This window comes from Adiantum capillus-veneris, chromosome 28, assembly GCF_014529385.1.
Source record: "Adiantum capillus-veneris isolate H3 chromosome 28, ASM1452938v2, whole genome shotgun sequence".
Classification (NCBI taxonomy): Eukaryota; Viridiplantae; Streptophyta; class Polypodiopsida; order Polypodiales; family Pteridaceae; genus Adiantum; species Adiantum capillus-veneris.
The window spans coordinates 72635966-72662836 of record NC_140958.1 but is presented as its reverse complement, the minus strand read 5'-3'; the positions used below and the strand labels follow the sequence as shown (position 1 = coordinate 72662836).

The 26871-nt window shown below is 43.7% G+C and overlaps 1 protein-coding gene across 3 annotated transcripts in view; it reads right to left on the bottom strand.

Moving 5' to 3' along the window:
* LOC147420672 (NADH dehydrogenase [ubiquinone] 1 beta subcomplex subunit 3-B-like) overlaps nt 1-9351 on the bottom strand; it is a 72918-nt gene extending 63567 nt beyond the window's left edge. The window contains exons 1-2 of one of the 3 annotated variants that reach the window (XM_086505088.1): nt 9217-9351; nt 8840-9053 (exon numbers count right to left, since the gene is read on the bottom strand). In XM_086505088.1, the coding sequence (XP_086361214.1) occupies nt 8850-9044 (195 nt within the window). In that variant the 5' untranslated portion in view covers nt 9045-9053; nt 9217-9351 and the 3' untranslated portion in view covers nt 8840-8849. The other 2 variants (XM_086505089.1, XM_086505087.1) reach the window with 2 other exon arrangements.
* Nucleotides 9352-26871: the final 17520 nt, after the last annotated feature.

Below are 26871 nucleotides of genomic sequence, written 5' to 3'. Positions count from 1 at the left end.
CCATACACGCGCACTTTCACTATCCGGCAGCTTCAGGCTCTCCATGGGACCAGTGCTTCATCATCCACATCAGGTACTCCTCCCAAGGGATCACAACAGCCAGCGTTTTTGGAGAATCATCATCAATTTCACTGTGAAACTGTGAAGGCCTGGCGCTAGCACTTCGTCAGATTTTCAGCGTGAGAACTGCAAAATTCAGTCTAGAATTTTTGGGACCAGTAACGTTTTTGCAGTTCAGCCAGCGTTTTTGGCCTTGCTCCCTGCAATTTGCTACTCCTCCTCTTGGCACCCCCTCCCTGCAGAAAAACGCTCCAACCAGCATCAGATCAGCCTTGCGCTTTTCAAGGCCAGATCTGCATTTTTCTGGCGGCCTTGCGTTTTTGCCTTGCTGCTGCGTTTTCAGCAAAACGCAGAGCATTGGCATCAAAGGAGTCTCCAGATCTTGCCTTCCACACCAGCTTGGCATCTGGTGCCTTGCCGGTCGCGTATCCTCTCCGTCTTCATCAGATTTCAGCCATTAACCTTTGCTGTTTTCTCTGTTTTCAGCCCACTTTGGGTTGCTACATTGATTCCCCGCCCTCCCTACACCCTCTGCACCGCTCCGGACCATGCCGGGAGCGTACGAGCACGCTGAAAATCGCTGGACAGCAGCGTTTTCATCACTCACAGTTGCGTTTTTGGGTGGACAGCAGCCACATGGCTTGTGTTTTTCACAGAGGATGAAGTTACCTCCTTCCAGGACACCATCCAGTGGTGGTCTATGCGGTCTCTCAGTGACTGCTGCAGTGCACGGTATCTTCGACATTGGCTTGATCATCTACGGGCGTACGATCCTTGGAAGATCCATTCATTCTAGCCATCATTCGGTAGTTGCGCACTCCAGACGGGGTGGTGACTTGTGGTTTGCTATGGACACACCTATGCACTCATCAGAGGAGTTCACGCGAGGTATGGCCATGCTCATGGCATATGGGATTCTAACATTCCTAGAGAAGACACCACCATCTTGGGTGGACAGACACTTACCACTTGACCTCGATACGTCAGATCCCTTGCTTACACAAGAGCATCTACATGGACTTAGGGAGAGGATCTTGGATCTCTTCTTGGACAGATTCAATGCTTGGAACCACAGACTGAAGTGGGACTTCAGTGCTTTGGATTCTCTTGGAGAGTTTACCCGCGAGATGCGGGAGATCAAGCATCCCGCAACTACATCCAGAGTCACCCAGAGCTTGGCTTGCATGGTAGTGCAGTTGCTCTTCTACACCGAGATGTGGTTTGGTGGCGGCGTTGGCGCGGATTCTGTTTTGGTTGACACCAGAGGATTGGAGGCAGAAGATATAGCCTACAGGCAAGACGGCGCAGACAAATTGCTCTGGCCTTTCCTCTTCTCAGAGGACCTTCACAACGCAGACTGCTCAATCTGGCTTCCCTTCTTCATACAAGATGATTACGGTGCAAATGTCACAAACTGCTGACGTGTCAAAGCCTTGAAGAAGAGAGCCAACTTGCAGATGCTAGCCCGAGGGGCCTAAACCCTAAGAAGAACAAGTAACAGAAGAAGAAGTCCTATCAACTTATGGGGACCCGTCCAATGGGGCCCCAAGAGACATAAAGGATTAAAATAAAGCAAGACCCACACACACAGAGAAAGACTTGCGCCCATACTGATGATGTGGCAGTTGTACAATCAAAACCCGAAAATTGCGTTAACATGATGACGTGGCAAGCTGTACGGATTTCACGTTTTGCGTTGGTTGATGACGTGGCAGCTGTACGGCTTTCCGTGATGTACGCTGGCAGCTTTTTGGCTTTGCTTTTGGACCAGATGCTTTTGAATTTGAAGGCTTTTTTGACCTAGGGCCTTTAAATATGAGGCCATGGGCTCATTCTCGGGCATGCTTCCTGGAGACGGTGTAGAGTATGAAGTACCGGCTTGTACTGTGTTGATGCAATACAAAGAAATACCGAAAGGGGCGCCAAGGTTTGGGGCCAATACTCTCTGGGGTGGAATTCCGCCACTCCGTGTCGCGTGTCATCTCTCTCTCTCAATTCAGTTGTTATTGAAGTGCTAAAAGTCTGTTCAGTCTATTCTTTTCTATTGGCAAGTGGTGCCCGTCTTGTGACAGTGGTATCAGAGCATCAAGCATGTGCACCGGTCCTACCAAAGAGCAGACAGAGCAAGATCGTACCTCCAAATTTCATTGGAAACTTTAGCTTCATGTTGCGACCCCGGGCTTATTAGCCACTCCCACCCTTACTTCATCGCGCATCGGGCGCGCTCCCGTCTTCACCACTCATGTCTTACAGGACATAAGCCATTAAGATCACTTGCAAGAGAAGGATCCAAGATTTGTTTCGAGCTGCTGTTTTTCTCAGAGGCAGTGCCATGCAGATGTTGATGTCTATAGCTACCAAGCAGCACACTTCCAAGGGCTTGGCAAGCTTTCAAGAAAATTTTTGCCCGAAGTTATATGGTTTCTGACATCTTCCTTCGGAGTGCAACTTGTGACAGAGGGGTATCCTGAAATGCTTGCCATGGAAACCCTAGCAGATTATAACTTGAAATTTCTATACATCTCTCAGCAGGTGCCTCTTGTTGATAACCTCTGAGGTCCAGTGCAATTGCTATCTTGGGACTACCATCGCCGCGAAAGAAACGTTGTTTGTCTGAAATCTGTTTGAGAACTTGTTTGGTGATCCTGTTTGAGATTTGTTTGAAATTTGTTTGAAATGGATGGTATCTGTTTTGAACCTGTCTTGGTGCCGATTTGAATTGTTTGACTCTGGTTTTAATACTGGTTTCAATGATTGGTGATTTTTACTCCCGCGTGGAGTAGTGAGAAATGATGATTGAAAAGTGTTGTTTTTACTCATGGCCCAGACCCTTGTGGTTATTTTACGGGGGGAGTATTGTTGTTATCACTCCCGGCCCGGACCTGGATGGTTATGCAGGAGGAGTAATAAGAAGTCTGAGCAGTGGTTACTCTCAGCACCTCCAAACGACGCAGGCTGCGGTCTAAGGGGGCGTTTGGTTGTAAAAGGCCTCTATATCTCCCGGCCAGGACCTTTTTAGCTTGTGCGGGAGGAGTGATGAGGGAGTCCTTGAATATCTCCAGGCCCGGACCTTGTTAGGTTATGCGGGAGGAGAGTTCATCGGTGGCTTTATGTTTCTATGTCTTGTAACATGCATATATGAGCATTTGTGTTGCATTGTGATGTGCCAACCAATGAATATTCCTAATTGGATGAGATTGCCTGGGTATGTAATTTTAGTGCATCAAGACACCCGTGGAAGATCAGTACGGTCTAGGTGTGATGGCTAATTTTACTACCCCAGAATCTCAAGAGTTCTGATATGGACGAAAGGAGAAGCTAACTCCTTGATCAAGAGAGCCGAAAGGAAAAGCTAACTCCTTAACAAAAAGAGCAAACCGATTGTCCCTCAGAAATTTTTGAGCTAACTTGAGTTGTTTTGCAGATATGTGGTAATCGCGGACGATTACTCTCTTTCAAGAAGGGGAGATGTCACAAACTGCTGACGTGTCAAAGCCCTGAAGAAGAGAGCCAACTTGCAGATGCCGGCCGAGGGGCCTAAACCTTAAGAAGAAGAAGTCCTATCAACTTATGGGGACCCTGAAACCGGCCCGTAGGGCGGTAGACGTTGGCTTTCACCCGAAATTCTTTACTTTAGACAGACCCACAGAGCACTTTGCAAAGGTAACCTGTAACGAGGATTAACAACTAAGTACACACACGGCTCGGAAACTAGAATGCTCCGAGCAGACACCGACAACTTGTAGGCCCCAAAATTGGCACCCCTTTCGATATTTCTTTATTCTTTGACAGAGGGAATAAAACTTGTGATCTCCTACAAGCTGCCCCGCACAATCTAGGCTAAGAAACACCTGTTCTGGCCCGATCTCGGCAACATAACTGTACTAGGACGCTTCACAATCAGTATCCCCACGCAATACGTGACTTTCCTGACGCATACGGACACTTTGCAAAACCTGGCGAGAATCTGCAGCACGCTGAATTCTCTGTTTTCTGCCCCGAAAATGTGCCAGTTCACCTGTACAGCCGGTCCCCTCGCGTCCCCGAACCTCCTAGGGGTATTAGGGTCCATTTAGGGCCGAAACTCTAAACCTGCAAAAATACACAGCAGGCTGTAATTCCCTGTTTTGGGCTCCGTTTCGCGTGCCGGTCGCATCTGTAGCAAGACCTTGAGCTCCCGCACCTGTAGGGCGACTTGCCCTTTGAATCGGACGAGATTTCTGGCGTGAAACCTCTCCGAATTCACCTGTACCTGCGGGGGATTAGCTGCTAGCTAATCCGGTACCTGTGCAAGAGGCTCTTGCCTCGGCAATCGCGCATGAATCCACATAACTGTACATTGGTCAAATGAAAAGCCCACTAGTGGGGCATAACATACTGCTCGTAGGGGAAAGAGAGAGTAGTGCGTAGTGTGCAGGGCATGACTCCCGGCACCACACTGTACATAAGAGGGAAAGGAAGCACTCCATAGCTCTTAACCTGTGACAGTTTGCAAAAAGAGCCTCCTCCCAGCTTAAATTTCAGCGCCAACTTTTCCCTTGAGAGGCAAGTGCACAGAAATGTGCCACTTGGCGCATTTACAAGCATTTTCCCGTTTCGGGTTCGCCGCTTAAAAATATCCTGACCGGTTACCCAGTTGACTTCGCGGCAGAGTTGTAAAATGTTCCCCTAGTGACACCGGAGGTAATGACGCGAACACATTTCTCGGCCCAAAATAGCAGTTCCCTAAATTTTAGGAGATGCTTCCATTGGGCTCCCACTCGTCTTCTGACCATCTATCCTCATTGGGACCGCATCCAAAAATGCAATGTGGCCCAACTATCGGATACTTTCAATTGGTAGTCACACCTTGACTTTAGGCCTTTATTGAGTTCGCTTCCTAGTATCCACCAACTTGCTAAGTGCGACGGAGGGACCTATATGATCTTGCTTTGAGCCTAGACATCCTCTTACCATACGAATTCCAGTGCCGACCACTACCCATCTGCGGGTGAAACTACCGTTCACATTGGCCATGCAATGTCCGACCGTTTGCTACTTCAAGAAGAGGGTCTCAAAAATAAAACAAAACCCCTTGGAAAGAAACCAACAACTAAAGTTAGCAGTTGCCACGTCCTCGTGACATAGTTAACAGTTGCCACATCCCACTGACAGACCTCGTCCGATGGGGCCCCAAGAGACATAAAGGATTAAAATAAAGCAGGACCCACACACACAGAGAAAGACTTGCGCCCATACTGATGACGCGGCAGTTGTACGGTCAAAACCTAAAAATTGCGCTGACATGATGACATGGCAGGCTGTACGGATTTTCGCGATTTGCGTTGGCTGATGACGTGGCAACTGTACGGATTTCCGTGATTTACGCTGGCAGCTTTTTGGCTTTGCTTTTGGACCAGATGCTTTTGAGTTTGAAAGCTTTTTACTGTAAACTTCTTTTGGGACCTAGGGCCTTTAAATAAGAGGCCATTGGCTCATTCTCGGGCATGCTTCCTGAAGAAGGTGCAAAGTCTGGAGTACCGGCTTATACTGTGTTGATGCAATATAAAGAAATACCGAAAGGGGCGCCAAGGTTTGCGCCGATACTCTCTGGGGTGGAATTCCACCACTCCATGTCGCGTATCGTCTCTCTCTCAATTCAGTTGTTATTGAAGTGCTAAAAGTTTGTTGAGTCTGTTCTTTTCTATTGGCAAGTGGTGTCCGTCTTGTGACAGCAGACACCTTGGTTTGACCACACCTCTTCTCAGAGGCCCTTCACAGCGTAGACTGTTGAGTCTGGCTTCCCCCTCATCTTGGATTACCCTACCTACTGACAGGGCACCATCCAGTGGTGATCCGTGCGGTCTATCGGTGACTATTGCAGCTGACGGTAGCTTCTACAATGCAGACTGTTTAGTCTGGCTTTCCTTAATTTGGAGGAGTTTACGACGCAAATTGCTACATCTGGCCTTCCTGGAGTTTTACACAGCTTAGCCACAGGCCACACTAGGTTACAGGTTCATGCATTGACAGGCTTCTGATCATTCTCATGACGGTTCTTGGGCAGGACACTTGCAAGTCTATTGGCACTTCTTTTACGACAAGGAGTTGTTTCACACTCAGTTCAGGACCTTCATGCAGTATCTTCACCCTATATCGGCGGAGTACAGCAATTTGCTACACTGCTCGTGACGGCACTTTACCATGTAGATCTCTCGGCGATTGTGACACCCCAGACTGCCGCTACACTCGCAGAGTTCGCCAAAGTATTGTCCTTCAGTGGACATCGCAACAGACATCTTCGTCATTTGCCTCACATCTTCGGCTTCATGCAGTTTGTTCAACATCGGGTGCTGAGAGGGGGTGTTAGACTTACACCTCTCTGTTGCTTCACAAATCTAGGGCATACATGTACGGGTAGTGTGCCTCCGGGCTGGCCACCCTTTGCATATGCATTTAGGCTACATCATTGTCCGGCCGCCCACTTCTGGGCCCACCACCCACTTTGTCCGGGGGCCCTCATATTTCATTTAATTCTTGTTGGGTCGTGGAGGATTTTTCCAAGCTTTGCCCTAACTCCCCTTGGACACCTATTTATAGGGGCAGGGGGGTACCCACTTCCACATCTCACAGAGATCATCATATACTGATTGTATTGGGGGCTTCTGCTCATGGTAGTCATGGGGGGCTGATCGCCCCCCTTCACCATCTCTAGCATTTGGGTTCTCTCTCTCTCTCTCTCTCTCTCTCTCTCTCTCTCTCTCTCTCTCTCTCTCTCTCTCTCTCTCTCTCTTCCGCACACACGCTCTCACATAAACATCATCACTAACACTCTCCAGCAAACACCAGTTGCTGCTCCAAAAGGGCTTGCTTAGCTTGAAAACCGAATGCTTGAAAATGGATAATGCCAAGTAGGTCCTTGGAATTAGACTCCACGTATTGAATTCTCTAGCGAAGGTATTCTCGTACACCAAGTCTGAAGTTGAGCATTAGACTACCTCCAAATACCTCGCCATGTAGCTTCAACACAAGCCTATCCCCCGTTTGGTTTCCCTTCGGAACTTCACAACAACATTTTCATTTTAAAAAAACGTTGTAAGGTCAAAGCATTCAGCAATTTAAAAGCCATTACGGCAATTGAGCTTGGCATGGGCAGCGATTCTCTGATGAGAATCAACAATCGAAGCCAGCGATTAACCACGGAGGGGCTGCAATTTCACAACACCTTCCGCACTTTGACACTTCTCCCTTCTCACATGCAAAAGCCACAAACTTGAGGCTCAAGCCTCATATCGCTCATATCTGTGATAAAGCGAGAGGATATGAGGGAAAGGGAGTCATATTGGAGAAGCTTAACAAGGCAAAAGATGAGGAGCACTTGCTTGCCTTGCAAAAATTGCAAGAGGCTATTGCAAAGACAAATGATGCTTTGGAGCCCGTGGTGATCCATGCACCCTCTATAGATGGCCAAAGCCATCCTCCAGCCATGTTGGGACATCATGCTTGAATGCAATCGATTCTTTGAGTTTAATGTGAGAAAGAGGAGTTTGCAAATGAGCGTGGACACTCCGAGGAGGAGAGCTGCGATGACAACTAGAGCTCTTGACACATTCTTCTTTTTGTCTAGGAGCATTGTGGAGTCTCTAGTCTCGACTCTCTATTTACACAATATTGCAGCTTATGATTTTCCTACTCATGTCTTTTCTCATAGGTCATGAGAGAGCTCAAGTTTTATGGTCGCTGGCTTGCTCGTTTATGTCCATGACTCCAAAGTTCATTGTGATAGTCTATAGAGTCTTGATTCTTGGAATGCAGTGATTGTGGGATATGTGAAATAACAATAGGGCAAGGGAGTCTCTCCAGATGCAATCACTTATGCTTACATCTTTAAGGCATGTTCCACCACTCAAGATGCTGATATGGGCAAAAGAATTCACGATGAGATTGTTAGCAAAGGATTGTTGAAAGAAAACATCATGTGTGCCAATGCCTTGGTCAATATGGTGTCCTTCAAAAAGCACAAAAGGTGCTTGAGAAGCTACATGTTTGGGATGTTGTCTCTTGGGTCATTGATTGTAGGATATGCAAAACGGGGGCAACGCCAGGAAGCTCTAGGCTATATTCAACGGATGCAAAGCAATGGAATTTCTCCATATGGAATCATTTATGCTTGCATCTACCATGTTTTGGTTTGCTCTCTCTGAGGATCTTTTCAAATTTCAAATCTCAACTCCTTCACTTCAGTCAAAAATTTAACCTGAATGATGATCTCACTTGTCACTTCAATAAGCACAAGAGTATTAAGCAACAAATGCTTTGACAATTTGTTCATGGACTCCATAATTTCTGAATACCTCTCATGTGCGATTATCCTCAACAGGAAGAAGAAACAACTCAGAAAAAAGCACTTACACAAAAGCTGATTCATTGGAGTTCGGCCAATGCTATACGAGCACATATAATTAAGGATAGCCTCGATACAAACTTCACACAGTCTCATGAACTAAGTATGTTTTATGAGTTTCCTAGTCTTGAGATAAAATAAAGTGAAGTGCATCGCACAAAAATGCAACTATCTATCCATTGCTCTGGAACGAGTAGACAATGGGTGAACCACATTTGCCATGTGATAAGCAACCAAATAATCTGCCTCCCAATGCTAGTAGCAACATGTCAAATGCCAGCGTGCCCGACCACTCTACAACCTAAATGGATAGGAACACCCGATGTAAAATGATGCAGTTCTGATTAAAAAAACCCTTCAAATACGTCGCAAACATTGAAGAGAAAGAAAACGCACCTCGGTTAGGTCAGTGGTGATGTGGGTCAGCAGATGTAGATTTGGGCTTGGTGAGCTTGTCATAGGCAGTTTCAGCAACGAGGTAAACACCAAACGCAACGAGGGCAATGCCGAGGCCCGGGCAAGCCTTCTGAAAGTTTTTATAAATGGTGGGATGCCTGCGAAACTCGTCCCTGGCACGGAAGAAGTCACCTGTGCTCCCCATGGTTGCTACCTGGATGTAGGGGCAGAAATCGAACGGACAGAGTGACTGTGGGTGATAAAAACACGCACAAAATTTTAATAACGTGGGAACGTGTGTGTGTGTGTGTGTGTGTGTGTGTGTGTGAGAGAGAGAGAGAGAGAGAGAGAGAGAGAGAGAGAGAAGACGCGCGCACACAACGGGTTCGGTTCACGCGCCAAAGCTGCACCTTAGATGTTCTCCAAACCGAACAACCCAAGCGGCCTCAAAGATCTGCCCCACGGGTCTTGAACACAAGACGTCTGAGAGTGTGTGTGTGTGTGTGTGTGTGTGTGTGTGTGTGTGAGAGAGAGAGAGAGAGAGAAGTATTGGAAGAGTATTGAACTCAAGACTTGTTATGCCACGCGTGCGCGCGCACACACACACACCCACAGGTTCGGTTCATTCGCCAAAGCTGCACCTTAGATGTTCTCCGAACCATCCTTTGGGCTTGTAGAGGTTGAGTGTGTGTTTGTGTGTGTGGGTGAGAGTGAGAGACAGGGAGGGAGGGAGAGAGTTTGAGAGTTTTCATTTGGTAGTTGTGTGAAAACTTCTTAGAGGTAGTGACCAACATGAGAAGTTCATAATTGCATTGAAACTCACCGGTTTAGGATGTGTTCTTTGCATAAAAATTCCTTTGTGCCGAGTTAATAGAACACCCAAATCAAAGTGTAAGTTTTAATTAACAAGGAATATTTCCATCTCTATCTCATGTTCGTGCCTCCTTTGTACACCTCTCTCTCTCTCTCTCTCTCTCTCTCTCTCTCTCTGTGTGTGTGTGTGTGTGTGTGTGTGTGTGTGTGTGTGTGTGTGTGTTCCAATAACGATATAAATTAAACACCAAAGAATTCTTTCAAACTACTAAAGACGCTAGAAACTATGTCAGTGAAAGGTGGTATAATTTCCATTCATAATACAAAACGGTCTTTATACATAAGTATAAGAGAGTTAAGAGCTTGAAGATATATAATCCACTATCTTCACTGCAAGGAACTTTTAAACCATAGTCGAGAAGGTAACCCTCACCTACACCCATGGAAACAACACAACATTTAGTTAGCATTGGTACCGTATGCAGGTGATGCATGGGTATCCCACATGTTATAGATGTCACCCAACTAGATTTCTTTCAAAGATAAATAATAAGAAAGGTCAAGCTAATCATATATTCAGAGATGAAATTGTTTACAAGGGGAAAAAAACATATGAAGCCCCTTGTGCTTTACAAGCTCTCATGAGGTAAAGTTCAGCAGAAGAAGCTGTTCAAGTGCCTCTACCGGCATATGCATGAAGAATACTCATAACCATCAAACAGTTCGGTCAGCAGTCCATTCCAATGCCAAAAGTCACGTGAGATTGAGTTGGAGCAGCCAACTCCACAATAGCCTGCTTATCCTTGCCTTTTGCCATAGATCCGACACTTAACACTACCCCTTTGCAAGTAAAATCCTCACAGTCCTAATGTACAAACACTTCTCCCAGATACACACATCACCAATGCTAAGTGAGCATGTAAAGCTCACCTATTTATAGGGTTTGGAGCAAGTGGCCACCTTCCTTCTTAGCCGTATGGCGGGCCCGACTTCAAGAGGGGGATGGTGTAATAGTGCCGCCATCTATAGAGAGAGAAAGAGGGAGGGAAGAGAGAGAGAGAGAGAGAGCACTTAAGAGCACAGTATCGCAGACCTGTCAGGAAGGAGCCACCTCGCTATTAAGCAGAAGACGACATCATTTACATAGCCGGGTAACCCGCCCATAACCCATTTAGTATCTAAGGGTTAGGTACCATTAAGGTACTACCTTACAAAAGTTACGTAGTGAATTTAAGCGAGTTATTCACTAAGGTACCCCAAGCCAACAGTCCCAGCAGATATATACTAGGGAAATAGCAACACGCTATAAACATCCATATGTGTGTGTGTGTATGCAAGCGTGCGTATAACAGTACCAGTACAACTCCAGTATTACCAGTACTAGTATAGCAGTATCGATAACAGTAGTGTATAGTGTCAGTATAGTCTAGTAGTATCAGTATGTACCAGTACCAGTACCAGTATATACAATACCGGTACAACTCTAGTACTACGAGTACTAGTACAACAGTGTAACAGTATTAGTACCATTAGTAGTACTACCAGTACCAATACCAGCCACAGTGCCAGTACTCTGTGTGTGTGTGTGTGTGTGTGTGTGTGTCGCACTCAGAAAAATGGGGCTTTTGCCCTTTGCATTATATAAAATTCGAGCATGGGTCAATATATTAGAAATACCCCTGAAACATATACAATGACATCATGAGGGAAAACATTTATACAACCACATGGTACATCAATGATAGGATACAATCAATTATGAGGAGGGCATCATTCACTCTATGGGGCACTAGGCCGCCCAATTGGGGGGGTCCTAGTGCCCACCATTCAAGAGTCTTTTTATCACAAAGGGTCACAGCAAGATGAAATGGGCCGATATGTGTCAAGGTGGTGGTGAATGATTCTCCAGAGTCTATGTTGACAAATTGATAGATAGAACAAGAATATAAAAGAAAGAAAGAAAGAGGGTATCCTTTTTTTGCTGCAATGCTCACTAAAGTGAGCTATGTTGTATTAAAATTACCAACAAAAAGCACAATAGTAGCTCATGCAATAAATCCGCCATGAGCATCATAATGTTCATACAAGAAAACCACGATGATAGTCTAGCAACAAAACATACATCTATTGTAGCTAATAGATCCATACCTAAAATTATGAGGAAGTACCAAGTTGCCACCATCATTGGGGGTGGTCACCACCCACGCCGATGCCCATAGACTCTTGAACAAGCCTAATTAAGTACCAAAATAGAAAACTCGAGGCATTCACCAACAATCAACAAGATGCAACTCCCTTCTTAGATACCTGAAGCCAGAAGCAATCTACCAACATCATAGAAATCAAAGAGGTTTTGGGTCTGGATTAAAAATTGGATATATTCCCCTCATTGTATCTCCTATGTGATGTACTTTTATACCGAGTTCTCTCAAATCTATTCTACATTTGCATATTTCCTCTTCTTAGTTGTAAGAGGGTTTCGAATCAACGAGCAAATAAAATGGAGCGAAACTAATTTCCGAGCACATATTAGCAACACCCTTGAGAAACTGATGCGAGCGCAAGCTATATTGAAGAAAATAATCATGTCAAGCTAGATTCAATCAGCACCTCAACGCAAAAGGGCTGTACATCTACAATCACCACAAAGCAGTAGAGGCTTCAAAATCTCAAACCTCCTTACATGTTGAGGCCCCAACAAAATCCCAAGTCACAAAAGTACATATAAAGAAATTAATTATGGGTGCATCAAAAACACCAAAAAAGGTTAGAACTTCCAGCAAGTCTCTGAGGCCACTCAGATACCTACCAAAGATTGAAACAAATCCACCTTTTTGAGTGCAGCCTTGCACAAACTCATAGGCAACAGAGTCCAAACTAAGGACATCAAAGAACACAAAGTAGTAGATGTGTTTGCAGGGCACATATGTGGCATGTTTGTTGTCCCGCCTCTGAAAATCCTCATAGATGTAACGAGGGAATTTGGCAAGGGTGATAGCATAAGTAAAACCTTTCTCGAATGATCCACTTGTATTCACACGGAACACAGTGTGATGCATTGGTGACCACAATTACCTCCGACATCGATGTGGCCAGCACGCTTCTTCCCTGTGTAATTTTTTCTTGAAATTCTTTTGGTAGTTTTGATCTCCATCTAGCAAGTATCTTAGGCCATATATGCTGCAAAGTGCAACCTTCATGCTCGCCACTCCCAAATACACCAATCGCTCTCATGATTATAGTATACTCAGGCCTATGGCTATCCTCCTTCAATATTTCCTCAGTAATGGCATGTTGGCATGCAATGGAAGGCATCTAATGATATCAACAACACTTGCCCAAGTATAAATGTTGTCTTAAAGGTCGTCTTTAATAAATATTGGTGAAAACTTGAAACCGACGTCGCTTCTGCAATGGGAAAGTAGTCAGAACAACCTTGTAGAATCGAGAAATCTCATGATCAATAGCATAAACATGCTCTTCCATATTATTTTCTCTGCATTCAAGCTTTGCATGCTCTCCAGACAAAATGAGAGGACCTGGCGTGTTTAGGTGTGTCCAAAAATAGACCTCTAGTCTTTGGCCCGATGAAATAGTGCCATTGTAGAGAGCTAAGGTCTTCCGCCCTCTAATCTAAAATCCCTTTCCTCATCAACCGAAGCTTGGTTGCTCTTAAAATTCTTTCCTTGCATTAAATGGACAAAAAACGTGCACAGTGACCAGCAAGAAGCATTGCATTTTAGAACCTTATTAAAGCGTTGCTTTAGGGTTGACACGATGGACCTTTGTTTAGGCTAATGGATGTGTTCTTATTTACTAGGACACGTAGGCCAAATGATTTTCTTAAGGCTACTAGGCATGTTCGTTTTAATGGGACACGTAGGCCAAGCAATGTTTGGGAAAGGTTTGCCGTAGCTTAGCCTTGAGTCGATTGAAAATCAAGATTAGCCGGTTGCAAACCAAGGTAAAGGGAAGAAAAAGTGGTAGAATATACAAGAAGATAGTTTAAAAATCCTACAATTTTAGAAAATTCTACTAGTGTTTCCACTTTGCATCTTGGCAAGGAGGAAACCTAGCCAGATAGGAAAAAATAATTTTTTAAAACTGAGGCCACGTGCTTTTTCTTGCAAGTTGGCGACAATTGTTGATGTCAAGGGAGCCTATACGAGTAGCCGACTTTGTTTAAGTCTTTAACGGGTTGAAAACTATAGCTTTAATGTACTTATTGTATACTTAGGTGCACTCACTCTTCCACATCCTTTTCAATATTATGTCTAGCAGTGATTAGGTCTTCCCCAATCTTAAGAAAAGGAAAATTCATTTATTAGAAGCATGAATTTACCATAGCCTGAGAGACAAATGGGACATTGATGTAAAGATGAGAGTCAAGACGATGAAAAATCAGACGTCCAGCATCCACAAGTTCCAGACTTTTGGTGCTTGCCACCTTGCGAGAGCTTGGTGGTAGAGGGGTTTCTATAAGGATATGGGAGGCAATGATAGGGCAATGTCATCTCGCAAGCATGTTTGGCATGCAGAAGAGCAGCATCGTGTATAGCACCAGCGTATGCGATGATGCTGTAACTTAGGGCACCAACAAAACGTAGCCAAATTTTCGGTCATGACCCAAAAATCTACATTAGTGAGAGGAATGTGGGCACTGCAAGGAGCGAGTTGGGCATCGTAATTGGTACTTGAGGATGCTATCCACTGACGCATATATCGCCCTTGGTTTTTGCAATCAGCCCCCATCGCCTTTGCAATCTTTTTTATCGAAGTCAGATCTCGTATATACAAAATTTGGTGCCTTAACAAGGGTCTTGCAATTCTATCCCAGCAATTGTTCTCGACTCCATTTCCTTCTTAGTGTTTTGGATTCTTGTAGATTTTCTCGTTGGGAGGACTGCAACCTCTTGTGAAACCTAGCGAAACCAGTCGGACTGGTTCCAACAAGTTTGGCACTCTATCCAAAGTAGCTCATCAGTAAACTATACAAAGCACATTACTTGTTTTCTAATAAAATCAGCCATCTATGGTAATACGAAGCTAGATAATTACCACGCAGGATTTGGTCCAAACGAGTCTGCGCCGACGCAGACCGGTTTGAGCACGAGGCAGCGCCATTGTCAGTGGTGGCAAATCCAAGTGATGCTGGGGCAATTTTTTGTTTTGTTTCTATAAAATTGGCTTCTTGGTTAAACTAGATTACGTTTTGCACAAGCGGAGTTTCACAATATTTTTCAACCCATGTTGATCACTAAAGTAAACCCATGCCGAATCCAATTGATGCTTTGTGCGCAAGTGACCCCCGCAATTTAACCAACTTACGCAAGTGAGAAGACTACCACAGGCCCACCATTGATGCCCTGCCAACTTGAAGATGCAAGTTAAAATTGGCATGGAGGTGACAGTATATTACGCCGAGCGTAGGTAGCACCAAAAATGGCAAGAACTTGCACCTCTTCAAGCTGGTTCCCTATGTAGTAATCAACGTTGTTGATGTCCACAATTGTGGGGCATGTGTTCTGGAATATTTAACCGATGAAGTTCGGCAAACTTTGTCCATTTGGGAAAAGTTACATCAATTATGCATGGTTAACCCCCGCCTAAACATGCAAACCCCTTTCCAATTTGTAAAATATAGGTCAATCCCTCCCGTGCAAAATGCCTCTTATATGAAAAAAAAAGCCCCTAGGCATGTTGGAGAAGCTCAATAGTTGCTAAAACGGGTCTATGGTGTTCTGGTAGATGTCAAGCTTCTCCAACATGCCTGGGGGATTTTATCCATTTTAATACATTCATCAAACATTAGTACATTCATATAAATGTGTTCATGTTATTGGCCAAAGGAAAGTGTATGTCTCATACAAGTAAAACTTAAATACTAAAACAACAGGGGCATTAATTATGTAGTCCAGCAACTAATCATGGTTCTCGAAAATGGAGAAGGGCTTCCTTGACTCACGGTCCTCCTTGTAAAGTGATCAAGTAAGTTTAGGGTCTTTTACCAAAGATTTTGACGATTCCGATAAGTATGCTAATGAGAGTGAGATTACAGACATAGGGATGTGTTCACTGGCTAAAGAACCACAAATAGCTCGGCAAGAAGCTACTTTGGAGCTTGTGCCTTTTCACATAGCACCCGAGGTGGCTCCATGCGTGGATGAGGGGGACAATAGCCACTTACACGTGGAAATAGGTGAGGACATCCTAAAGACCACAAGGGTCTTCGCCTACTTTGAGTGTCCGCTTGTGGACAAGAGAGTTGGGCTACTCTTGAGAAATTGAATTTGATTGCACTTCATAATGCTACATTAGAAAACAAAATCCTACGAGTGTCTTTAATGGAGGCCAGCAAGATCACACGTGCTTCCTATGGATTGGTGCGAGGTGATCACAATTTCCATGAATGGGTGTCTCAAATTCCGTTTGATTTTTAATAACTTTTTAAATGTGTACACATCTAATTTTTGCTAGAGAGCAAGAGTTACATGATGCGTAGTTCAGGGGAGTTCATAGTCATTCCTCAGTCCTTTCTCGTAGATATTGTTGATCCACCCTCTCACTCTCTTCTATCTAGCAGACCCGCACTGGCCCATAAATTATGGTCACCCTTAAAAGGACAAGTAGTTAATCGATTGCTTTAAGCCTTTTTGGCAGTTGTTTTTTTTTTAATGCAACCAGCTCTTTGGACAAGAGCAAGCAGATAGCTACAGGTTTGACAATGTATTTGCCATCTCGGGTATAAAAATGTTTGCCTGAATCTAGTACATATTTATCATGGTTAGAATAGATGAATGTATTAAATATCACATTGTTACCACATTTATTATGTCTATTTTCCCTTATCACTTTTGAAAATCTCTCTAATTCACAAATTGATTTTGAGGAACTCGCTTGTTTTTTTCGTCGCTAAAAAAAACTCGCTTGCCATTTTGTAGGACCCAGTTGTAACACCAATGCACACTTAGGCATACAATATGCATTGTTCCAACTTTAATCATCACCCAAGAAGAGAAGAAGAGAAACTTCAACGTCATAGGGACAAGCATGTGCTACACGTAGAACATTAACAGACTTTGTTACGCTCTCCAGATTGCAAAATGAAATTGAACCCATGAAAATGGATGTGTTTAGGTGCTACATGGTGTGTGCAATATCGCAAGCATGATAGGGGTTTACACACCCGCAGTCCAAGATCATGATGGGATGAAACTTCCAATGGTAAATTACAAACATGGCAAGCACAATGCTAGTTATAGGGAAAATGGTGTTTGATCTTGCAACCTTAGTCGTTGCTATTGGCATCCACTATATAAGGTAAAAGGTGCACTTTAAATTTCCGCATGCCACATGGGCAACATTGATCCAAGATTGTGAGGAGTCAAGAGGATAATGCATCAAGAGGGCAATGTGACACACAACTCTAAGGTGCACATGGGGAGTCTAGGTAAAGCACCATGAGAGAATGTTTCAATTAGAAGCACAAGTGGGTCTCTATTGCTTAATGAGGTAGCATCAAAGCAGTTATAGTGAAGATCAATTGAATGCAAACATTCAATTCCTGCATTTGTGCGGACCGTCGACTTAAGGCATTCGAACATAGTTAACTTTTACCTTTGCTCTTTGTAAACTCTATAGAGTTAGCACATGGCATGGACTTTGCTTCTTACTTTCCTATCTTTATGGTTATATAAATATCATCCAAGGAAAATCAAAGGTTTTAAGAACTATCTTTTATTTCTTCTTCCCTTACCTTGAGGAGGAAGAAAAAGAGAGTAGAGTTCTAGTGTAATCATATTGTTTCTTTTTATTTATTTTGTTGTAGTATGCTATTGGAGGCAACCTCGTTATTTTACTTGTTAAATAAGAGGTGGAAAGGAGAGGTAATGGGCATTGGCACAATACATTGATCAATGACAGCATGTGAGGAAACAAAGAGAAAGAGTGTGTGCTAGAGGAGCTTCATACACAAAAAATGGCTAAGACTTCCTTAGTTGAAGAAAGAAGCACCCAATTGTGCTAGATTGGTTATCCCACACCCTTTTTGGGTAAAAGGTCTTAAAATCTCATCTTTGAGGCCTCTTAGAAATTGCAATGTTGTTTAGATATTTGAGGTCTCTTGAAATCACTTCCAATGATCGGCTTCAAAGTAATTCTCCTCGTTTCTTTTTTAGTTAAGCTCAATTGGCTCTTCCCAAAACGCTACAAGACCTTCAACTCTTGTTGATTTGACCCAAATCTTCCCTTTTTAAGCCACAAATCTTGCAATTTTATGACCGATTCTTCAATTTTCTTTGAGACCTTCTTCTTCTCCTTCACAAATCAATGAAATCTAGCAAATTCAAATTGAGTAATTGCCATAGTGGTAATTGGCATGCTAAACACAATTTGACAACAGATTCGCCGATTGTTGATCTAATTTTATCAAAAAGCATAAATTAATTTGTCAACTGGAAAGTTTATTATTGAAATTTGCTTGCCACAATTCCAAATTCCTATTGCTGATTGCCTTGAATCAAGGCACTGATACCACTATTGGGAAATCCAAGAGAACGGTTGCCAAAATCCTCAAGCTCTCACACACATTCATTACACCTCTCACCATGTCTTCCTTGTCAAGTACACAAATAGAGGTAAACAAAGACAACTCAATCCACACACACACACACAAACACACACACACACACACACACATGCATGCACGCACACACACACACACACACATGCATACACACACACACACATATGCATATAAGCCTAGTAAGGATGTAGAAAGCTTCTAAGAGCAAGATGGCGACAATATTGCAATACATAGAATAGCATAAGAGAGGGAGAGAGAGATAGAAAATCTTACAACGCAATGGCCTAAAGTGCTAGCCCCCAAACTTCACGACACACTCTTTGGAGTTGGGTAATTGATTTCTTTATTAAAATTGAAGTGGTGCCAAAAATTACACGCTCCTCTTTACATTGAGCTTGTTTGTGGTTTTCACCACTTATTGCATGAACCATAGTGGGGTTGGTTCTCACCACCTATGTGCAAAAAAGTCGCACATGCTTATTAGAAAAGTATCTAGAAATACTTGTGCTAAAATAAATGGTCAAGAGGTTTTATTGGTTTTATTGCTAGAGTCCTTTTCAATTTCCACCGTTCCAATCTACACATCATCAACTCATCATTAGATTAAATGTAAAGACAATAACATTAATTGACCATTACATGCCCAACTATCCCAATTGTAACGCTAATCACATACAATAGAATATCATGATCTCATCCTGGTGCCCGTGTCTCACTTGACATGAACAAGATTCAATGGCCATGAATGTATAGCTGCATGTGCTCACCTGAAGTGGCCGCAAAGAGCAAGGGGTGGTTTTTGACCGATTTAATGAATAAATAGATGCATGTGCGCAAAATGGTGAATGATTTTGGATCCATTCATTGCACTTTCCATTAACGCACACCCTCACGTGCACAATACCTCCAACCACGACATGTCACAACAAGGACAACTCACACCCTGTAGTCATAGAAATTGCAATTGGGAAAAGGTAGGGAAAGGAAGGTCTTCTCTCTCTCTCTCTCTCTCTCTCTCTCTCTCACACACACACACACACACACACACACACACGGAGTGGAAGCACGATCTGCAAAAGCAAAATGTTAAGAATAGATGTAGCACAACAACTCACCATGCGACAGAAGGAAGTGTTGTTGTACTCAGGAGTGATCGTGTGCTGTGGGAAAGAAGACATGCGCACATGTGCACAGACACACACACCTTGGACTCTGAGTTACTTTTCTTCAACGACCTTGCTTCAAAGATCCATCTCTTTTACTCCTCTTCTCACACACATATACATACATGGTTATCACTAGTGCTGTCATAAAATCTAATATCTAATATCTAACCAACCCAAATTATTTTGTCATATTAAATTGATCACTTAATGTGGGAGAATAAACGGGAACAAGTGTTAAGATATAGACATGTGCTTATAGATCTATCTCAACACGGGCCAATGGTAAAGGGGCCCAAATGAGAGATAGTCTATCAAAGAGCAAGGCTAACAAATGGAGCATAAGACCTTAGGGTTAGCTTCATTGAAGACCTCCAATAATGTGTGTAAAAGGCCTTTGACCTTAGGTAAGCTAGGGCTGAGCTTGAGGCGCGGGAACCCGACCCAGCTCGAGGTGCTTGTCCTGCTTGTCATGCTTGATGACTAAGGTGCTTGAGGTGCTTGATGATTGAGGTGCTTAATTATTGAGATGCTTGAGGTGCTTGACATGCTTGAGATGCTAGGGTTGCACTTGAGGTGAGAACCCAGCCCAAGCTTAAAGTGCTTATGAGCCAAGCTTGTGGTGGGAACTGGGCCTATTCATGAGGGGCTTGAGGTGTCAAAAAGTCAAAGATCAATCCCTACAAGGAGGGGGCGAGCCCTACATGAGGGGGGATGAGAGAGAACACCCACACACTCACACAAGGCATGCATGGTACAAAGAAAGCAAAAGGGACACTTGTCAAGTTCCTCCTCATGTTACCCTCATGGTGTGCCTGAAGCCTATTGGTTGGCCACCCAAGGGGTCAAATAATAATTTAAGAGATTTAATTAAATTATTTAGCATTTATCTAGCCCTCTCTCTCAAAGGGGAAAGGAGGACACTTGTCTCAAGGCTACCCTTGCTGCTTGTAATGCCTCCTGCTTGTGATTGGCTAGGCCTGGAGGGGTCCAATGAGCTTCAAGCATGAGCTACAAGGGGGGGTCGACCCAAGCAAGCTAGGGGGTTGCTTAGGGGGTATACTCACCCACACACACTCACAGACACTCTCATTGTGTGCTATGCAAAGTGCAAGAGCTCCCTCTCCTTCTCCAAGCAAGTAGAGGTTGAGAGCCTACACCAACACTCTTGGATATGGAATGCAAATCCAACCAAGAGCCATGCTTCAATGCTTAAGCTTGCCATCTCCTTCTTCTTCATTACTATGCTATTATGTATGCTAGCAACAAGAGCTATGATTAGTGAGGAACTAATTCTTTCTCCTACGAAATGTTTCTTCTTCCTCTTCCCTACCCTCATTCCCTGCTAGCTCTCTCCACCTTCGAAGGTGTTTGAGGTCTTGGGATTGAGGCTTGGGATAGTTAAAACTTTCTTCAAGTTTATGTTATGTTTGTGATGCATGAAGCTTTCCATCTTCATTGCATCATCTAGGTCACAAGGAACACAAAGATTGTATTGTAACAAGTCTCTCTTAATGGGAGAAATCATAATACAAATGCCTATTGGAGGGGGGACCGGATCCACATAAATCTGGTCCTCAACTGTTGTCATGTTCTCTAAATTCTCTCTCTTGCAAAAGTATTGTTCATGCCAAGCTAGCTAATTGCTATGATTATGTTGCTATCTTCAATTATGTTCACCCGCTATGCTCACAAAATCATTTCTCAAAAGTACTCTCATTAATTTCCGCTACTCTCAAATTAAATAGGCCAATTCCATTACAAGTGCATGGACCTCCCTCTACCTTCTACTTGTGGGATTTTTTCCCTACTTACCATTGAGACACACAGGCAATTGTACTTCTGTATGTGACAATCAATTTTTGGCTTAAACAAGTCCTTAGCTTTCAACGCCAAATCTTACCTTCTCAGAGGTTTGGGACTTCAATTTGGTATTTAACAAATATGACCTTGGCAAACAATGGACTTGTTAACTAAATCTCTTTCGTTTCTTATAGGAACTAAGGATTTACTTAAAATTATATTCCCTTCTAGGAATATTGGATGCCCTATGTGGGAACACATCCTCTCTTGGTTGGATCTATAAAAATTAGGCGTGATTTTTTCCCACCTTTTGTTTGTATGGGAAACTATGCTTGAGCTTGAGAGAGAGAGAGAGAGAGAGGGGGAGAGAGAGATAAAGAGGGACATATTTACATATATACATATATACCCTCCCTTTCTCTCTCCCTCTCTCTCTCTCTTTATCTCCTTCTCGCTCCCCTTGTCTCTCTCCGTCTCCGTATATATATATATATATATATATCTCCCCCCTTCTCTCTCTCTCTCTCTCTCTCTCTCTCTCTCTCTCTCTCTCTCTCTCTCTCTCAAGATCAATCTCAAGTGAGAACTAAGCTCCAACTTGAGCTTGAGGGAGAGGGACCCCCCCCCCCCCCCCCCCCCCCCCCCCCCTCCCTCTCTCTCTCTCTATATATATATATATATATATGTGTGTGTGTGTGTGTGTGTGTGTGTGTGAGTGTGTGTGTGTGTGTGTCCCTCCCCTCCCCCCCCTCAAGCTCAAGCTCTCTCTCTCTCTCTCTCTTTAAAGTTTTGGCATCTCAAGTGAACTACCCAATGTGATCCCAATATTTATTTTGGCTTTAGGTATTTATTTTAATTATTTTTCACTCTTTGGGTGGGGAAATTTGCTAAGGTGACTATATAAGTACACCTAGCTCTCATTGTATAATCACTGATTCATTGTCAAGGTTGGTCGGTTCAACAAAAACTATCTCTCTCTCTCTCTCTCTCTCTCTCTCTCTCTCTCTCTCTCTCTCTCTCTCTCTCTCTCTCTCTCTCTCTCATATTCCCCCCGGTTGTATACTCTTTTGCATCGTGTACTCTAACATGGTATCAAAGATTCAAACTCAGTGATCGCAAAGCACACAAAGAATTGACACGGAGGAGAAGAAGAGACCGCAGTGAAGGAGGAGAAAGCTGATGTTGTTGGTGTTTTGAAACACTAGGCATTCTCCGCGTGTTTATCCCCATGGAGCGTGTGAAAAGCTTTAAACCCCTGTCGTTAGCGTTTTAAAATACAACGTATTAAAATGGTGCTAGGTTTTCTCCACCATTACCGAAAGTAACCCCTTATCTATTCTCACTTGTTCTTTCAACCTCAAAGAGGTACCCTCACTTGTTTCAAAGGTGAAATTTAGAGAGGGCATCAAAGGTCCTTTGGTTTTTTGTAATTGGCTTTGGGAGGAGTGATTGCAGTTTGCAAGGGCAACCATTATTGGACCGGCCTTTGGAAAACGGCTTGTATGAGTCTCTAAGGTGTTTTGGAGTGGTTTGGAAAGAGAGAATTCCGTCGCTCAAATTTTTGGAGAGTTAGTGGAGCGGCTTGGGGACTGTGTGGCCACCCCAACAAGAAGGAAATAAATCTTTCAGATCTTGTACGTAGTTTATGGCCCCCCTTGCTCAACAACCAACAACTCGGATGACCAACACTGAAACATGGCTTTGGAAAGCGTCGTCCATCACCCAATTAGCAGTCTATGCACGGGGGAAGTTCTCATGGAAACCATCAGTTTGTTTGGCTCTGGATTTTGAAGCCAAAACCAAACACACGAGTTCGCTAGAGGAAAAAGGCAAAGGCAAGCTTGACAAGGATGTCAATACCAATACTCAGTAAGCTGCCTTGATACCCAGGAGGATTGACAACCATTGTTATAAACGTGACATGACGCTTTGTTTGGCTTGGGAGTTTGAAGCCAAAGACAAAAGCAAGAACTCACAAAAGGACAAAGGCAAAGTCAAGCAAAGCTAACGGTGATAAAGAGTTGATAGAAGAGATTGGCATGGCACACATGGTGATGACCACAATGGCCACGACCCCGGATTTCTAGTCAAGAGGTAGTTGTTTCCACTAGCTTCAGTCAAAGAGAGGCTTGTGTTTGGCAGGGAGGGGCAAGAAGTGCTCCCTATAAATAATTTAGAACCTTGTGTTGGAGTTCAAGTTTTTGGTGTTTGTGTTGGGGTATAAAGCCCAATGTGGTCGCCCAGGTAAGTGGGCGGGCCGCCAGGTATGTACACATATTCTTTTGTAAAGACCTAATAAGAACTCACTATGCTCTACACATTACAGTAGAGCGAGTTCACCATATCGTCGTGCTCTTCTTCTCGCACTCTCTCTCACGTCACACTTTCGCTCGTACTCCATCAACTGGTATCAGAGCTCAGATCGAGGCTCGTGGCAGCATTTGCAGGTAGCCAGAGTCACCTACTCAGATTGGAGTGAGATTCGACAGGCAAAGAGAGGGCCCCAAATCTTGTGGGCAAGCCCGATGGGCTTGGTGTTCTCAGAATTTCATTCTGAGGTCATCTCGGCCACCGTTCGGCTTCGACAAAGTTCTGCGCAGGCCATTTTCGACTACGTGGTCTCAGCGGGTGCAGATCCGACTCTGCAAATTTGGGGTTTCGGCCTACGATTGTAGGTGCTGAGGATATCAGCACTCCCAGAGTGTTGATTTGTGGCTGTCTACACATCGAAGGACGGCCCACAGTTCTTGGAGGTGTGTCACATACGACACGGGCGCATCTACACACAGATTGTAGGTGACATTCACTAGTTCATCAGGTAGCTTGTGTTTGCTGCTTGATATTCCAGATTTCATCCTGGCATTGCAGGTACTTCCACATGGGATGTATTGTCAGAGATGATGTATGTCTGTTGAGGGTTTGCTGGCTGTGAGTCACGCAGCAAACAACCGCCGCAGTGGTTACAGCATATAGTGGAAAATTTGTAGATGTATGACTTTGTGGAAAGTCTATGTACTGTCAGATTTACTGCAGCCTTTGTTGAGGGTCGAGTGAGGTTTTATTGAGGTGGGGGATTCTCGAATGTTGAGATCCTTTCGGTGATATAGGTCTTGGAGCGATCCCTCGAGCACCCTTAGATAGGCAGCTAGGATGTATTGACTGTGAGTTAGACAGTTGGGATTGCATCTTTGCTTTACTGCCGTTGAGGCATTGTCGCAGTCTATGCTTACAGGACAATGAGAGACAGTACAGGTGCAGGACAGGTTTACCCACAGCTTACAGTGTTAGAGAGACAGTGGTTTTTTGAGCTATTTTTTGGTCTGTTTTTTAGTACACCAGAGCCATTTTACAAAGGAGACTCTGCCAAAATTTATGCAGAATCTGAAGCTTTCTTGGTTCATTTGACAGGTTGATATTGGTTCAGAGGTCAGTTTACAGGGGAAACTCTGTCGAATTTTTCCCAGGAAAGTAAACTATTGTGAAGTGCAGCTATGGCTGGATCACAGGACACTTCCCTTTACAATATCAAGAAGCTGGATGGAACCAATTTCCCATTGTGGAAGAAGCAAATTTGGCACGTGTTGGTACAAAAGAAGCAAATAAAACCTATAAAGCTCAAGGGGATAAAACCAGAAGATATGGACGAAGATGAATGGAGCGAAATGGATGAATTGGCACTTTCTACCATTATGCTGACTTTGGCAGAAAGCGTTTACTTCAATGTAGCAGACGAGATGTCGGCTTATCAAGCATGGTTAAAGCTGAGTGATCTTTATGAGAAGCAGAGTGCAGCTTCACAGGTATACTGGCTTAAGAAGCTTGTTGACTTGAAGATGAAAGAAGGGACACCTATGTCCAATCATCTGAATGAATTCAACACAATCTACAGTCAATTGTCAGCTCAAGCTGTCAAGTTTGATGAACCTGTTAGAGCTATGTTCCTGTTGATCACATTGCCGAAAATTTGGGACACTTTTCGCACAGCTTTGAGTAATTCTGCACCTCCAGATGGTTTGAACATAGCAGGTGTAGAAGGAAGTCTGCTTACTGAAGAAACCAATAGAAAGACAATGGACAAAGGCAAAGAAACAGCCTTAGTTGTCAGGGGAAGGACAAAAAAAAAGTACAAAGGTGGAAAGAGGAATCAGTCTCGTAGCAAGTCCCGCAATGCTAAAGGCAAGAGTGACATAGAATGCTACCATTGTGGCAAGAAGGGTCACATGAAAAGAGACTGTAGAGAATGGAAAGCAGAAAAAGGCAAAGAGAAAGCTGAAGACCATGGTGAGAAGAACAAGTCCTCAGTGAAGATTCAAGAAATAAATGTGACAAACATTGTTGCAGAGGATGACAGTCTAGTGTCAGGAGACATCTACTTCTTGAAGAATACAATGCACTCAGCTCTTCTTACAACATCTGATGGAAATGCACTGAGTGACTGGATTATAGACTCAGGGGCATCACTTCATGTGTCTCCAAACAAGGAGTGGTTTACTTCTTATGTGACCACTAAAGATCATGTTCGGCTAGGCAATGGGCAGACATGTGAGATCTTAGGTGTTGGAGATGTTCAATTGAAGTTTCAGAATGGCTCTTCTTTCACGCTGAAGAATGTGAGACATGTTCCCGCAATTACAAAGAGCTTGATCAGCACACGTTTACTTGATGATGCTGGCTACGTCACCACTTTTGGGCAGAACATGTGGAAGATATCCAAGGGTTCTATGACAGTAGCACATGGAGTAAAGTTTGGAGGACTTTACATGATTTATGTATCAAATGTCTCTAAAAATGTAATCAATGTAACTAAGCAGCCGAACGTTTCTTTGTGGCATAGCCGGTTAGGACATATGTCCAAGAAGGGAATGGAAATCTTGTCTCTTTCTGGTTATTTTCCTGGCTTTTCATTTAATGATTTTGAATTCTGTGAACATTGTCTGTATGGTAAGCAAACACAACAGCCACATAAGCATAGAAGCAGTAGAAGAGATACACAGTTGGCACTTGTTCATAGTGATTTGTGTGGACCTATGCCTAACCTATCTCTAGGGGGAGCTTCTTACTTCATGACATTTATAGATGATTACTCGAGGAAAGTATGGGTTTACTTTCTCAAGCACAAGGATGAAGCGTTTAGTGTTTTCAAAACGTTTGTGACACTTGTGGAGAATCAGAGTGGCAAGAAGCTTAAATGCTTACGCACTGACAATGGTGGAGAGTATGTTTCAAAGGCCTTTTAGGACTTTTGTGAGTCAAAAGGTATAAAACGTGAACTTACTGCTCCTTACAATCCTCCTCAAAATGGTGTTGCTGAGAGGATGAATAGGACCATACAAGAGAAGGTCAGAAGTATGTTGTCTAATGCACAGCTGCCAAATGGGTTTTGGGCTGAAGCTGTATCAACAGCTGTTCATCTTGTAAATAGATCTCCTAGCAAGGTTTTGCAGAAGGATTCAGTGCCAGAGATGGTATGGTCAGGCAAAATGCCCTCATACAAGCATCTCAGAGTCTTTGGTTGTGAGGCATATACTCACGTTCCAAAGGAATTTAGGAACAAACTTGAGCCAAAGAGTAGAAAGTGCATCTTTCTAGGCTATGGTAATTCTGGTGAGATGGGGTACAGACTTTGGGATCCCGAATCCAGAAAGGTTGTCCGCAGCAATGATGTTCAC